Source organism: Balearica regulorum, chromosome Z, assembly GCF_011004875.1.
Source record: "Balearica regulorum gibbericeps isolate bBalReg1 chromosome Z, bBalReg1.pri, whole genome shotgun sequence".
Taxonomy (NCBI): domain Eukaryota; kingdom Metazoa; phylum Chordata; class Aves; order Gruiformes; family Gruidae; genus Balearica; species Balearica regulorum.
Genome location: NC_046220.1, coordinates 33,849,314 through 33,865,110, shown reverse-complemented (window position 1 = coordinate 33,865,110; position 15,797 = coordinate 33,849,314). Strand labels below are relative to the sequence as shown.

At 45.2% G+C, this 15,797-nt stretch overlaps 1 protein-coding gene across 3 annotated transcripts; it reads left to right on the top strand.

The window, feature by feature from the left end:
• Positions 1 to 2,985: 2,985 nt before the first annotated feature.
• POFUT3 (protein O-fucosyltransferase 3) lies at positions 2,986 to 15,122 on the top strand. 3 transcript variants are annotated; one of them, XM_075739277.1, is made up of 5 exons: positions 2,986 to 3,208; positions 5,223 to 5,426; positions 7,901 to 8,186; positions 12,285 to 13,120; positions 14,876 to 15,122. In XM_075739277.1, the coding sequence occupies exons 2-5, from the start codon at positions 5,346 to 5,348 to the stop codon at positions 15,098 to 15,100; spliced, it is 1,428 nt and encodes a 475-aa protein (XP_075595392.1). In that variant the 5' UTR covers positions 2,986 to 3,208; positions 5,223 to 5,345; the 3' UTR covers positions 15,101 to 15,122. The 3 variants fall into 3 exon arrangements, with proteins under 3 accessions (XP_075595392.1, XP_075595390.1, XP_075595391.1); XM_075739275.1 differs by having other exon boundaries at positions 2,988 to 3,208; positions 5,220 to 5,426; XM_075739276.1 differs by having other exon boundaries at positions 3,037 to 3,098.
• The last annotated feature ends 675 nt before the right edge of the window (positions 15,123 to 15,797 follow it).

Genomic DNA, 15,797 nt, shown 5'->3' with positions numbered 1-15,797 from the left:
ACAGGCAGAGCACATGTGTAGTAAGGGCCCTACATACGTCTGCATCTGTCCTGTATATTCAGGGAGGTGGGAGATCATTAAGTGTGTGGTGGAAAAGGTTAAAGTCATTAAATTCTGGGGTGCTTGAGTTGAAAAGGCTGTAGGTGTGTCACATGTTTTACAACCATTTTACAGAAAGAACAGTGCCAGAGGAACAATAGATTATTGTACAGCTGCAAATCGAAACAAGAAGATCCAGGACAAGGAAGAATGGGGCCTGCAGGTGGTTCTTCTGACACTGAGCAGCTCTGTCTCCTTTGGGAAGTCACTTGACCTCTGCACTTTCCTTGCCTCTCTGCCTTTTTTCTGCCCTATTTTAATGGTGCACTTGGGGACTTCATTTGATTCTGCTGGGATGTTTGTACAGTGACCAGAATGCATAGTTTGATTGGTGCCTCTGGCTATTACAGTAATATAGACTATAGTAATATCATAATGGAGGGAAAAAACCAGAGCAATCTACTGAAAGGTTGCTTTGGACTATGGAAATATGAATAGAACAGAAAGGAAATGGAGAAAGATGTACCTAGAGACAGAGATTATACCCAGCAGTACCTAAATGAAAGAAAATAATTATAAAATGCAGAACACTCTAAAAAAAAAAAAAAAGAGAGAAAGAACCAAGAAGGGCCTAAAAAGAAGTTATATTAAAATTATAAACATCAGACTAAATGTGCACATAAGAATGAGAGAAACCTCAAAGGCTTTAAATCCTGTTTTATAAGAGACAGAACAGAGAGTCACTGTTCCTGACCTGTGGAGGGAAAGGTTGCATTGCAAGTTCATTAGATACCAGCAGCTCTCCATGGGCAGAGGGCACTTGAGACACAGATCTTTAAGAAATCTGGTTTATTAGCTCTGCTGTTTGAGCAACAGTTTGGTTTTTTGGTCATGCTTCCTCCAGAACTAACACATAATGACCTGTCATTGCTGTTGCTTATGCTAGTGTCATCTTTACCAGCAATTTAACATGGATTTAACAGTTCTTTAACATGGACTGGCCAGATATTGCAATAGGAGATTATTTCCTCAGAGTGGCATAGCAAGACAAGAAACAAAAGTGATCTGCTCTGAGGCCAGCCACTGGATGGAGCTGTTCCAAGAATATCTTGTGGATGGCATAGGGCCGACAGCAGGTAGGAGAGCTATCCTTCTGCCTTTTCAGTCTGAACCTGTGGGGGGTTGGGGTCTGTGGGCTGCTTCTAAGGGCTTGAGTAACTGAGAAAAGCAAGCCCGTTGCAGGAAGTTGAAGCATGTTACAAACAAGTTTTGTCCTTATGAGAGCAAATGAGGAGTCTGCCAACTGAGGAAGTTTGAAATCCATGAGTATAACCAAGTTTTAAAAATGATGGACCAGACCAAAACCCAGTGGGATCACTGACTCTGATCTGTCTCCAACCACTCAATTTACTGAACTACACACTTGTGGCATGACAGCTTCAGTGCTTTCAGCCTCGGGGCACTCTGAAAGGCTTACCCAGGCTTGCAAAAGCGGGGTTCTGCCTTAGCGTGGATCTGCTTTACAAAATAACACTTGGAGGTTCTTGCTGCATGCCTCCCCGCTCAGAGTCAGTGGAGATTGTTCATATTACAGGTCTAATATCTGTAACCACACTTTGCAGGGGATGTTATAACCCCCACCTGAAGCTTCTGCTTGACTCCAGGACCTTTGGGAAGAAGCAACAAATAGGATGAGCACTGCAATGAAGCTCGAAACAGAGAGTGAGGGATAAATCTGTCGTGTCCGAGCACTGCAATGTCAGTTACTAGTTTTTATGTTAGGAGGAGCCTGGTAGCTCAGAGAGAAGTCGGAGCTCCGTGGTGCAGTATGTGCAGCAAGATGTGGGCGCCGTTCCAAATGGGCCATGCTGCAGGCAAGCGTAGCTATGGAGGAAAGGGGGCAGAGCCAGCATGGCAGGAGTCACTTGAACTGCTGCAGGGGCTGGATTCAGGCTGTCTGCTGGGCACCCCTGTGAGCCTCTGAGGGAGGCTGCAGGCATCACCCACCATAGAGTTCAGAGAGGAGCTGTGTGCATAGCTTTTGCGCTATTTATATCACTATGCATTTCAGCTGAAGCTCGTTGGGTGTTCCCTCTGCCTCCTTTGGGTTCTTCTTCTCTCTGCTCCCCCAAGTCACCCTCTTGCACCTCCCCTGCCTGCCACGTCTGGGTTAGAAGCAGCAGCTTTCCAGTGTTTGTGTATAAATACAAGTACATATGAAGAAGTGTGTAGGTATCAGATATCTCTCTTAATACAAATGTGTATGTATGAGAGATGTGTTACAAATACAAACATGTATGGTTCACGTGTGTGTACTGGGTGGATAAATACGGGATCTGCCCTCAGCCAGCAGAATCAGCCTTTCCGAGTAAATGACTTTCACTGCAAATAGCAAATGCCAAAAACTGCCTAAAGAGGGGCCCAGCCTCTGGAAGCACCGACCCGGCAGACAGGACTATTTCCTGATCACTACGCTTGGCCTGGCAGGGACGCCTCGGCAAGGCTGGGAGCAAGGCACAGTCTCAGGCAGGATGCCTGCCGCAGCTCTGCGCTGAGGGATGCATTCACTCTGTGAGCCAGGGCGGGTTCTCCAGGCGCTTGGGGCTTCCCAACTTCCATGATGCGTTTCTTTTTCTGACACCCCTCTAGCAGTCAATCCAAGTCCTCATCAAGATAGCACCGGCTAAAATAACAGTACTGTTGTAGAAAACGAAACAAAACAAAACCAGCAAAAAGCGCAATTATCCTAACAGCTATAGAAATCAGTGATAGGGACGGATGTATTTTTGCCGATGTGTAAGGTCGTGCAGTGTTGGGACTTGCGGGGGGGGGGGAGGGAGAGTGCGCGTGTGTGCAAATGATGACGCTCTCAGGCCGATTAGCCCTCCGCTTCCTCTTCAGGGCCTTTGGGGGGCCCGAACGGAGCCGACACCCACCCCCCCCCCCGCGGCTGGCAGCGCGGTGGGCGGAGGGAGGTGCGCATCCGTTCCGCGCCGCCCCGCCGCGGGCCCCGCGCTGCGCTCTCCCGGCGCCCGCCCGCGCCTCTCTCCGCGCACGAAGTAGGTGCACAAACTGAAAGTTAAAAAAACCCCTAAACAACCCACCCCAACCCCCCTCAAACCCAACAAGAGGGGGACGGCGGCGGTGAGGTGGGAGAGACTTTCTCGGGGTGAGTACGGCTGCGGCCGCCCGGACCCACGGGCGGGGAGCAGGGCCGGAGCTGCGGCTGCGGGACGGGCTGAGACTCGGGGAGGGAAGGGGCGGCGGTAGGGGGGCAGGCGCAGGCCCGGTGGGGATGCTGAGACCGGGGAAATGCAGCGAGGCCGGGCTGGAAGTCGAGGTGGCAGGGAGAGCTGGTAGGAAGTTTGGAAGCATTTGCAGGCAGCTGCTGCTCCCGAAAGACAGCCGGGGGTGGTGATTTAACCTTCGCTCAAGTCCTCAGGGCCTCCAGTCGGCCTGACCGAGGTGGGAGAGCACTGCGAGGTCATCTGTGCCAGCGGAGTTGGGGCAGGACAGAGCCTTGCGTGGCCCACCCCGAGTACGGGCTGCACCGTACCGCTGAGTGCTGGGCGCTGCGAATGGGAGAATGAAGCCATGACCCCGTGCAATGCCCTGGGGCAATTGGTACAGCACCCATAGTGTGGGCAGTTCCCTCTCTAGAAGAATACCTAAAAATGAGATGATTACTGCTTTTTTACCGGGGCAGGGAGTAGGGGAGCATTCATTGGGTGATCAGACCCTTACTTTTTGCCATGCACAGGGTAAAACGTGGTATTAAAGATACTGTTCTGCTCCAAGTTGTGCCTTCAGTAGATTTTTACCACCGCAGTTGTGGGCAGATTGCAGCCCCTTCCCCTCCTGGTGCCCCATTTTGTCTCCACTGCAGCAGGCACAGAAGATGTAGAAGCTTTATAAAAGAGCCTACCTGATTTGAGAAGCGCTCAACTGGCAGCTGTGTGCTTTTGTGCCCACACAAAACCTTCAAAGGCAGCTGTCCCATGCAGAGCAGAACTCACACAGCATGGTTTTGTGTGAGGGTTTACTAAAGAGGCTTTTCTGATGGCCGATGGGAAGGGATGAACTCATGCTGCAGCAGAAACTGGAACAGGATCAATTTTTTTGTCTCTAGCTGCCACTGCCACAAAGGTGGTACTATAGCAGGCAGTGGTTTTGGGACCCATCCCTCTTTGTCAGGTTTTTGCGACTTTGTGAATGCGATTAGGATGGGAGGATATCTGGCAGCTTGCATGCACATGGAGACACTACAATCACATACACCTTATTTTCATAGAAAAGAAGCCTAAAAGGAGGCACATCTCTGAAAGAGATGAGTTTTAAAGTAGCAGTTATTACACATTTTTTTGTGTGTGTTTCTGCTTTCTGAGCTTTCACAATACCCACATTTTCAAACTTTACTCCTGCATTGAGAGAAGTCTTACCTTTCTCCTTTTTTTTTTTTTGTTTTTATGATGCAGCTGAAATTTGCACCTACTGCTGTTGTCAGGAGTTGGGATTTTCACACAGCAACGTCCAGCATGCAGCAAAAGAATAGGGCCCAGTGAAAGCTAAAAAAAGCATCAAGGAAAGGGAAGAGTTATTTGAGGAGAGGCACACCGGCACAGATGTAGATTACAGGGGAAGGGGAACTTGTTAAATTTAAATGTTTTTAGGTGTGGAGTGAGTTTGTGTGTGTGCCATATGGTTACTTTCTGTATGCGTTGGGCTAGATACACTGGTGAACAAAAGCCCCAGAAGACTGCAGTGTAGTAAGTCCCAAGGCCAGATAGTTGCATACCTCCTCCAGCAGCATTTTCAGGACTTGCCCAGGGAAGGAGAATCTTTCATCACTCACCTGTTTGTCAGCACAATTTGCCATCTGAAACTCAGGAAAACAGCTACCCTTCCCACACAGGACTGAGCCAGGCCCATCAGCATCTCTCTGTGCTGACTGCAAGGATGAGAGGATGTGTGACTCTGCTTAGGGAGGATGCCCAAATCCAGAATGACCAGAGGGAGAGTAGATGCCTGGGGCTGTGTGGGAAAGTGCTGTTTTGTGCAGGCTGCTTTCTGGATACCTGACTCAAAATGTCTCTCTGGCACCTACAGAAAGCTAAGGATAGACATCAAGTTAACCCCTGAGCTTGAGGAGCACTCTTTATTGATGCTGTACCCTTTTTCAGCAGTCATCACCATGGAGAGGAGTAAGGACGGAATGGGAAAGCCCTGCAGCAAAGGCTGAAGACTTTAGACAAGCTGCCCGTCCTAATGCCTAGCTCTAACTGCTCTGGCAGGCCTGGAAGTGCAGCATGATTAGGATGAGGAGGAAGAAACTGTGGGCATCTTGTTTCTGCTTTGCAGCTGCCTTTTTCCTTGTGGTGACACTCCAGGTACAGGGGCAAGGGGGGAGGTGTGCATGAGATTATTCTTAAAGTATGGCATAATTATGACTAATGAGAGAGAGCATTGAAAGCAACAGCTATTTTCCATACAAGTCTGTGCTTTAAGAGGAGTGTTTAAAGAAAGTCTGTCAGCAGCATTGCCCTGGTGATAATAGCTGATTCCATAAGTGACATTACACAGAGAACACCTTTCTTGTGTACTTCTTTGGCCCCTGGAGGAGTTTCTCAGGAGTAGTGTTCCATACCATGCCATGTTGCATTGCCTCCTCTGTTCATGTGTTTGAACTCATTAGGCAGGGAGGTAAGGCTTGACCCATTTCATACTAATGTGGCAGACAGACCAGGGAAATCTGAGCACATCAGTAAGTGGTGATGGTAATCTGACCATCAGTCCTGACTCAAAGGCCATTCTTAGCATTGGGAAGTCCAGTAGCTGGTCAGTTAAAAAATGCGTGAGAGAAAAATCAATGTGGAAGCGTATTAATCTGTGGCTTGTGCAGCTTACCCTAGATTTTCATTAGAAGAGAACAACAAATTTTAGACAAATTGAATCAGCCTTGGCTGGCAGTCATCAGAGGGCCAGGATCTGCCCCAGAGATGTCTTTCTGCTTGGGCTGTGCTTTGAACTGAGGCTCTGGCTCGACTGGTACCTCAGGTAACTCCCAGGAAGCCAGCAGAAGGACCTCTGAAGCTCTGCCAGGCCAGCTGCCTAGTCCAAATTGGAGCCATTTTTTGGAGGCAGTCACTGACACTCAACGGTCACTTTCAGTTCTGTTCCCTTGCACAAGGCATCCAAAGGTGATGTGGCTGCCCTTGCGTGGGAGCAATGCTAGCAAGTGTTTAGGACCTTTATTGGGAGGGTTTGTGACTCTGCCGCACCTCCACAGCTAAGCAGGTTAGATCCGGTTAGAGCTTCCCTGTGCCTAGCTGGGATTTTTATCTGGGATTGTTCACTGGACGGTGGAGCAGTTCCTAGTGCTGGAACTGCCGTGGCACATGACCTGTCGATATAGTTGGGGTGTACCAACCCCCAGGAGTTCAGGGAGAGCTATTAGAAATTCTGCACAAGTACAGAGACTCCTTAAATTCTGCCAGGGCAAAATTTGGAAGCAAAGAAGGAGGATGTTCCTGGAGAAACCTGGACATGAGGTAGTTATAGGCTTATTTCAGTTATATTGCTGCAGTTATGTCCTATCAAGCTATTAGACATATGACTCTTTTCCCCAGCTGGTATTGTGTCCACTCACTGATGCGGGAGTGTTTTCTGTATTTTTCTGTACAGCTGCACTTTCCACAGCCTTCTGTGTGTGCTGTCCCAGTATCCCATGTTGCACAGATCCTATTTAGTCCAGCCACAATCAGGGTAGTTTGCTACACAGTGAGAGCAAATGACACAGCAAACAGCAAAATGAATGCATGCAGTAAAGCTATCAGGGAAGATAAATGTATTCAAACAACTTAATATAAACAACACTCTCCCACTTTCCAATATCCTCCTTCAGAGCCATCCAACAAGTGAAAGTGCTGTTGCCAAAGCTGTCTGGCGGGTTTGAGCTCCCCCATCATTCTTGCAGTTGTTCCCGGGGTGGCATTATGCAGTGCCTGTGAACATGCACGCACAAAAAGCCATTGGCACAGTAGCAGGAAGGTCCTTACTCCCACTGAAGCTAAGAGCAGGAGCTATGTATTCTGTGGCAATACCTGCTGGCACCATTTCTGTCTCTTCACTCATCAGACTTCTCTGCCCCAGGACACTTTTGTGGCAGGTACTACCTGTTGAAAAGAGTGGTGACTTTAAGGGCACCAGAAATCCCCCAGATTTTCTGGAGACTTCTGTCTCATGGCTGATGGTGGGCAGTATTGGAGGCATCTTCTATGGGTGGAGAGATTTTGAGGTTTCTCGTAGCATTTCAGATGTATAAATGATGGTTTATACTGGTAGGTCTTTCACTTCTCTGCCGACAGATTTTTTCTCTGATTTTTTTCTCTGATTTTTCTACTCTACCTAGCCATGAAGCTGTAGTTATATTGTCTTTAAGACCTGTCTGCACTTGGTTTATTCAGTCAGTGGTTTAAAAATTAAAAGGGGTGAATACAGATGGTCACACAGAGACATGAAAACTTCATGGGTTTTTTTTACAGCTAATTTCCATAAGAAACCTGGTTATGGAAGGGCTGTTCTCTGTTTTGTGCTTTGTCCAGGGAAAAAGCAGAAGTTGTGTTGTTAAATCATATGTGATGTGTTCATATCTCAGTACAGTAATATATTTCCTGCCTCCTCCTTACAAATTCGAATTAAAGCTTTTGCTGTTCTGACATAAGATCACCTGAACAGTGGCTGCATCCACTCTGATTGACAGAAACTTCACATGCAGACTTAGTGCTTAAACTCTGAGTTATCAGGCAGATATCATGGCTAATGACAGTGATATGCTCTGATATGTGTGTTTATTTCCCTGAAGGTTATCACTGAACTGGGCAATTCAGAGAATAAGGTGGCAGTAGTCTCCAGTTTACACAGTGGCCTACTGAAGCCTGTGGAGAGACATGCTTTTCAGTTTAAGAAGCAGGAACTTCACAGCAGCTTCAAGACAGAGTCTGATGTAAATCACTATCCTATCCTGCTCTGGTGGTCTCCCCTGACTGGAGAGACAGGGAGATTGGGTCAGTGCGGAGAGGATATTTGCTTCTTTACTATCAACAAGACCTACCAGCACAATCAGATGACGAGAGCATTTCTGTTCTATGGTAAGGATCTGTTTCTTTTTAAAGGAGTAACTTTCCCTCCTGCCAAGTTATTTTCCATTCGAGATTAAATATTCTAGGTGGCAATCACTGAGAGCAGGCAATTTACGCAGCTTACTGTGCTAAACTTTGCCTGGTGCTGAATACCATCAGTAGAGATCCAGAGATGCATATTCTCTGCAAAAGTACTTTGAAAAGTGACTGGGCACGTCTGTAGGATGACTGTTGCCTTGTCTCATGCTGCTTTCTAATCACATGTGCTCCCTGTTTATGGGAGAAAAGAATTTCCTGTAGTTGCCAAGTCATGAAAAGACAGTCAGATCAAGCCAGCTTTTTCCCGTCTTATGGTTTGTCACTCCTAGCAGAGGCTCTGCAAGGCCTTTGTTGCACTTGTGCAAGTCTTTTGTCTTAAAATAATGCCCTCGCTGGTAACTGTGCAACTCCCCTGCCTCAAGTGCTGAGAGATTGCTAGCAGACTGTAAATGGGAATTAGTGAAAGGAACCTATTGATTCTGCACAACAAACTAGTGCAACCTTCTGAGCTGCTCTGACTCTGCCGCCTCAGAAACTTCCCACTTCATGTACTGTGAAGTGACTCTCCAAAACACAAAAGAGTAGGCCTTATTTTGTTAATTTTGTTCTTTTTTCCCACATAGTTGCTTTTCAGGAAAAAAGGGAATTTTAGGTGGAAAAATAAAGCCAAATGCTTTTCTGTTGACTGGTAGGTTCAGCTCCTTTGTCTGGAAACAAAACAAAATAAAAGAGTCCTGAATCTCATTCACTTAGTCAGGATACAGGTATATTGGAAATTTAGGAAAGAAGGGCCTTTGGCTTGGTTGTTAACAGTGAACCAAAAACTTCTCATTACTAATCTTTTCGGAGCTCCAAGTAGGTCGGCTTTGTTAGTTGCTAATATAGTGGTTAAGCCTGAAAGTGAAGGAATAACAGCAAAGGAATGAGAAGCTGACCCAATTAAAAACAAGGAAAGCTGGGTTTGCATCGCATGGAAGCTGTGAAGTCTGGTGGTTTTGGTCTCTGGTAGTAATTCTTTCTGTTTCAGCATTAGAAGGACTATTACTGTTCATTTTTAGCAGGCTTGTGGACATGGTTTACTTGTTTTTAAAAGCCTATACTGGGCAAAAGACTCTCCCTGTAGTTTTTATCTTTTTCTAGTGATGCTGGCTATGAACTGTATAAAGACAAGTGTCAAAATGTGCAAAAATGTTACTTATATTTAAACCACAATAATTGATCTCACAGTGCTAAAACCTGCAGAGACGAAGGTCATAGATGGTATTGAAGGTGAAAAAAATGCTGCATCAATACAGAAAAGCATCATACACACACACATACACACTGACCTTGCACGTGAGTGCATGTGGGCATGCAAAAAGACAGATTTTTGGTGTTTTAGAACTTCCCTCTAAGCAGCCTGCTGAGTGAAGACTTGAACATCTGCATTGCCATGCTAAGGCTGGATCGAGGCACACTTTCACTTTCCAAAGAAACTGCATTAATTTCCCGTAATATTTGGTCAGTGAGCTAGTCAAGAGAAGAATGATCCAAGGCTTAGGAAAAATATTATGCAAAAATAGGGGGTACAGATGTTTTCCAGCAGAACTGCTTTGCTAGGAACACCTGCTTTTCTGCAGCTTGTCCTGACTTACTGTCCTGGCCTGGGAAGCCTCTAGGTGTAGGTGATGACTTTGTCAAGTGCCACCATCTCCTGTTTGGAGGTGAGATGTGGCATCCACTTGCTGGATTTTGTCTCCACTTTTGGAAGGGATTCCCAACTCCACCTTCTCAGTGTCACATACTTCACAGAGTTTTGCGTGTAGTGTGAGCTGCCAATGCAAATGAACTGGATCTGGTGCCATGCTGTTAGAGCCTCAGGGGTGTTGTTCCTAAGGGAGGAAGGATGTCCAGCTTTTCTGCGCTGGAGTGTTGAGTTCTTGGAGTATGAATCCTGAATGAAAGATACCTCCTAAGATGTAGAACTTCTCCTGAGAGCATCACTCTCTCTTCTGCACTTTGCCACATATCTAAGATTTCCTCATTAATAGTTTGGAAGTTGAAATTGTTTGCAATTGTAGTCTTCTTGTGCTTTCTTTATCCCCTCATAAGCTCCTTTATTTCCTTCATCTCACGGGGTAGGGAACATGCTGATATTATCTTCCCTGTAATACTTAAAAGCTTTTTGTCTTCTTGCTGGACTGAGATTGATTAAGTGTTATATTAGAATCAGTAATTCTGATATGCTCTGATCTATTGTGCATTTTTCTCTTTGCCTGATTGTCTCCTTGTTTAGCAAGTTTTACGTGTTACATTTTTGTCTCTCTCTCATCCCTTTCCTTGTCTCGTTCTTTCCTGCATTTTCCTTCCCTCTTCCCTGCAATACTGTCTCGAAGAGGGAGCACCCTTGCGAGAGAGCTGAAGTGCTGTGGTTTCAGTCCACAGCATTTCATTATTGTCTGTATGCACTGCTGCTTCTCTTCTGGGCATCACTTAGGACAAAGGGTTTGCAAAACCAAATAACTTTTAGTTTTCCTCATCTTCTGGTATCACTGTAACACATCCAAACCAGAGGCAGCAAATGACATTTTTCAGTGAGTGGCACAGCCCTTCATCCGTTTAGTGTTGAGGGCTTGGGACCAGCCTTCAGTGGAAAACAGAAGGTCAAATACTTAGTGGCCTTAAAAAAAACCCCACCTGTTGCTCTTAAAGGATCTTGCTCTATAGGAGGTTTTTTTATGTTACTGGCAGCTAACATCTATCTTCACTGCAGTAGTAAAGTCTTATGTTGGTTTAATAAGGTCATCCTTGGAGTCATCTTGGCAGGCTCGTGCAGCCACAAAGACCACTGGGCATTTTTTTCCTTTCTTATGTATTAGTTTTTAGATCAAAATTCTTTGTTAGACTTTTGCTAGCTCCTTTTTTTTTCCCTATCATTGGTTTGAGGTCAAGAGTAGAACAGAGACTGAAAAGTTATGAGTGTGGCTGTGGCGGTAGAATAGCTTGACCAAAGAGAAGAGATTTACTGTGTTTTCTAAAGCAGCTCTTCACTGTGTCGGTTTATGAACCTCCCTTACTGGGCAATACCAGTTAAATTTTGTATATTCAGTGCTTGTACTTAAGTAAAAAATAGATAACAGTTATAAGGCAGCAGGGAAGTATCTTAACAGAGATTCATCAGCTTTGCATTAAATCTGCAGTAAGGCTAGTTGTATGAGTGTAGTACAGCAGTACTGAAGGGAGAGCAAGGCTCAGATTCACAAGCTGGTATTTTGAATTCAGTTTTGCACAGACCAGTCTTTGAGAAAAGGCTTCTAGGTTTGTCCTAAAGCTTCCACCACAGCTTTCCTAAGTTGAGCTGGAGGCTCCCTGTCCGTTCGGAGAGACGCCAGCAGCTGCAGTGGTCTGTTTTTAGGGTTTAGACATGGTTCTTCTGCCACTAATGGCATTAGTTTGAGGAGCTGTCTTCTGCCAGAAGCTACTTCTTCATGTATCTGGTAGGCAGCTGTGACACATCACCTCTTAATTCTCTCTCTGATAAACTAAATAGATTGGCTTCCAAAGTCTCTGTAGTCTTTCCAAGTCTTGAAGTCATTCTTGCAGTTTTTCTCCTTAACCCTGTCCAATATTTTAACATCCTTTTTGTTGTTTTGCTACTAGAATCAAATTGAGCCCTGCGGTAACCATTTCCTTCACATCACAGATAGAGGCAATACCATCTGTTCCCCTATTTACAGAAGCAGGGAATTACTAAGCATCTTATTAGTCTTATTTCAGTGCATTAAAATGTAAAATTCCTAGTGAGCTTTTGAAATGAGGGGCCTTTAAACTAATATGAGCTGAAAGGAAACCAGTTCTAATATTAACTACTGATCCCTATTCTCTAGATTCTTCTGCTGCCAAATTCAGTTTTATCTGTCATACCACTCCTCTGTCTTTACATGAATTGCTGTCTTTGCAATACTGCCTTATAATGTCATAAATGCAATGACTGTAGGGCTGATATTACATTAAAACTAGACTTCTGTGTCATTGTAGTTAGTGCTGCATGATAGATAGGGGCAGACTAAACACTGTGCTTTTGTCTAGGTACTGACTTCAGTATAGACAGCCTACCCCTCCCTCGTAAAGACTATCATGATTGGGCCCTTTTCCATGAAGAGTCACCCAAAAACAACTACAAACTCTTCCATGAACCAACCATCACCTTATTCAACCACACTGCAACCTTTAGCCGCCATTCTCACCTACCACTGACCACTCAGTACCTTGAGGGTGCAGAGGTCCTGAAGTCGTTGAAGTACATGATCCCACTGCAGATGAAGAACAGCCTGAGGAAGAGGCTTGCACCACTTGTATATGTGCAGTCTGACTGCAACCCTCCTTCTGATCGGGACAGCTATGTGCGTGAGCTGATGTGCCACATTGAAGTAGACTCTTATGGGGAATGTCTGCATAATAGAGACCTTCCTCAGCATCTCAGAAATCCAACTGCCATGGATGATGGGAACTTCTATAAAATACTGGCACAGTACAAGTTCATTCTTGCTTTTGAAAATGCTATCTGTGAAGATTACATCACTGAAAAACTGTGGCGGCCACTGAAGTTGGGAGTGGTACCAGTGTACTTTGGGTCTCCCAGCATTGTAGATTGGCTTCCTAGTAACAAGAGCGCAATCCTGGTATCCAGTTTTTCAGACCCTCGGGAGCTGGCCCACTATATAAAAAGACTGGATACAAACGATCAAGAATATGAGTCCTATCTACAATGGAAACTAAAGGGGGACATTTCCAACCCAAGGCTGCTTACAGCAATGAAGGAACGCAGGTGGGGAGTGCAAGATATCACCCAGGACAATTACATTGACACCTTTGAGTGCATGGTCTGTAACAGAGTGTGGGAAAACATCAGAAGGAAAGAACAGGTATGTTCTGTCTAAAGTAACTTTATCCTTGTGTCTCAGAGAGGCTTTAAAATGGCACTAGGCTCAGATTTGTCCCAGGATGTTTGGTTACCAGATTTCTGGCCAGCCTACAACCACTGGTATTGCAATGTCATTGGGTTGTGCATCGTTACATCAAAAGGTGTTGGCAGAAGCTGTAGGTGTATGTCCAGAGCATGTGTTTCTCATACTGCTTCGGTGCTTGAGCTCACCACATTGGCCATTTAGTGGGTGGTCATTTCAGCAGAAGGCTTGAATTGTTCAGGGAGGAGGTTTTTATCAGACTGCAGAAAGTATCCCAACTTGCTGACTTGCTCTAGATGACCCGGAACATTTGGAAACAGATTGCCCAGAGAGGTTGTGGGATCTCTGTCTTTGGACGTGTTTTAAGATTCAAATCAATGCTACCCTAGGCAATTAGATATGATTAGATCTGTTTAGAAGAGGGTACTGGACTAGGTGATCACTGGAGGTCCCACCTGACCTAAATACGCTATGACTGTCTGGGTGTGAGTATGTGTGGGTACATTTAAACCTGTAATGATGACATGCCATTGTCTATGGCCATGTTTGGTGACTAAACATTGAAACATTGATGCTTAAGCCAGGTTGTGTGTTTGTGAGAGGAATTGGGCCTGTTCCTCCTGGTCTAATCGTCTTGAAATTATGCTGATATAGACCAGCTAGAAACATCTGTCTTACCAGGAAAACCAGCACTGAAGGCCCAACAGTCTTTCAAGGGTTCCAGCCCTGACACCAGAAGGCCATTTCAAAGGTACCATGAGCTGTTCAGTCTCCTGAGGCTGTTAACTGTGGTAGATTTGGCTGGTATAAACAGAGCATTACTTAGAATTAGACTGAAGCTAAAAACTCTCACCACATACACTTCTGAGTTGGTGGATACTCATTTTAATTGCCACATTACTTTAAGGTTTCCAGGTTTACATGCCAAGAGTCAGTAGCCATTTTTTACACTCTCCACAAGCTCAGTTATCAGCATGAATAAAAAACCCATTTTTGTGTCCAGTAACGGAACTGCTCAATGGCTGTAGTATCCTATAGCTGTCCTATATCCATTAGGCCATATTTTAGCTGATCAGTCTGAGCAGTACACTATGTGGTCAGCCAGTAGAAGGCATGTGAAATTACTAAGATGAGCTGAAGTGATGGGGAATGCAAACCGGTAAGCATTACATTTAACCAGGCTTTCCTGTTTGAATCTGGTGGAAATCTGGGCAAATGTCCTCTCTTTAAGTTAGGAATACATCTATGCAAATGTATAGAATAAGTTAGACACAGATATTCCTTCCCCATGCATTTGTGGCCCTCTGGTCAAGAAGACTATGAAGACCAGTTTGCTGTCCTGGTCAGATTCATGGTTTGTTTTTTCTCCTTAAAAAAATCTCATTAAGTGTGTGCATTTTTAAGATAAAAAAAGAATATAATCATGAAAATAGAACTCCTTGCCTTAGAATTTCAGTTTGGGTGGGCTAGTGCTGTTCATTTGCAGTCAGACCTGATCTGAGACTCATGCTTTTGTCAACATGACTGGCCTTTTCCCAGACACTTTGGAGAGAGCTTCTTTCCCTTCTGACATCCACAGGAACATGGCTAGAGCCTGTAGTGGCAAGGAAAACATCACTGACATGCTTTGACAGTTTATTAATGGCATAGCACCTTTCTTCTCTGTCTGCCAGCGTTCCTGAAATAACCCCTTTTATTTCTCTCCATTGCCAGGGACAGCTGCCCCAGAGGTGGAAGGCTCAGGCTAACCATCTGAGCTGCCCCAAACCAGAGGCATTCTGGTTCTCGTCTTCAAACCCTGGCTGGACTTCTCTCCAAGAGATGTGGATACCAAGCTTTGAGCAATCCAAGAAAGAAGCCTGGGCGCTGAGGCACCTGGTGGAAAGGAACAGGAATTTTACAACTCAAGAATTTTGGATGCTTGTATTCAAAGAATAAACACAATGACCTCTAAAACAGAGTGAGCTCCTCAGAGGAGTCTGTGTAATTTTCTTTTGTAGGTGACCTTACCATACGTAGGATTGGTAGCCATACAAAGGAAATCTGTAAGACTGAATTTAGTATGTTGAGTGCTCAAGGTGTAGTAGGGAGTGCTAAACAATAGAATCACTGAGTCAGGTGATACGTATACACACACACATATATATTTATATTTAGAATTATTTATATTAATATTAATTGTCAGATGTTTGAGCATTAAGGTACAAGTTGTCAAGGTTCTCAAAGCCCAGTTTCAAGCACACAGCTAATTCCCATGCAGCAGGTGGCTTACCCTCCGTCTTTATGTACATACCTGTGTTCATGGCCTCAGGACCCCTTTTTCCCCAGTCCAGGACGCTTCTGTGCTGCTTTGGAGGTAGAGGGAAAACTTGGGACTGGGTTCCTGGCTAGCTGTTTATTACCAGTTTTCCTGGCATCAGCAGTTTTAGCAGGGACTTGGCGGGCTTTGTGTCCTGACACTGAGTGCTGATGTAAAGTGCATTAGTGCTTGGCACAAGGAAGCACCATCTGGTAGTGTTCAGGGATGGACTGAATGAAAAATGTGCTGGCTCAGATTTACCCACCATCTTCTGCTAAAAATAAGCAGAGCACATGAATATCTCCACTCCCCAGAAACAGGGCTGGCTTCAGTCTG

Excerpts from the sequence above, each read along its gene's own strand:
- POFUT3 (XM_075739277.1), top strand. The coding sequence starts at position 5,346 with ATGATTAGGATGAGGAGGAAGAAACTGTGGGCATCTTGTTTCTGCTTT. Across the intron at positions 5,427-7,900 it reads TCCTTGTGGTGACACTCCAG|GTTATCACTGAACTGGGCAA; the intron begins GTACAGGGGCAA and ends ATTTCCCTGAAG. Across the intron at positions 8,187-12,284 it reads GAGAGCATTTCTGTTCTATG|GTACTGACTTCAGTATAGAC; the intron begins GTAAGGATCTGT and ends GCTTTTGTCTAG.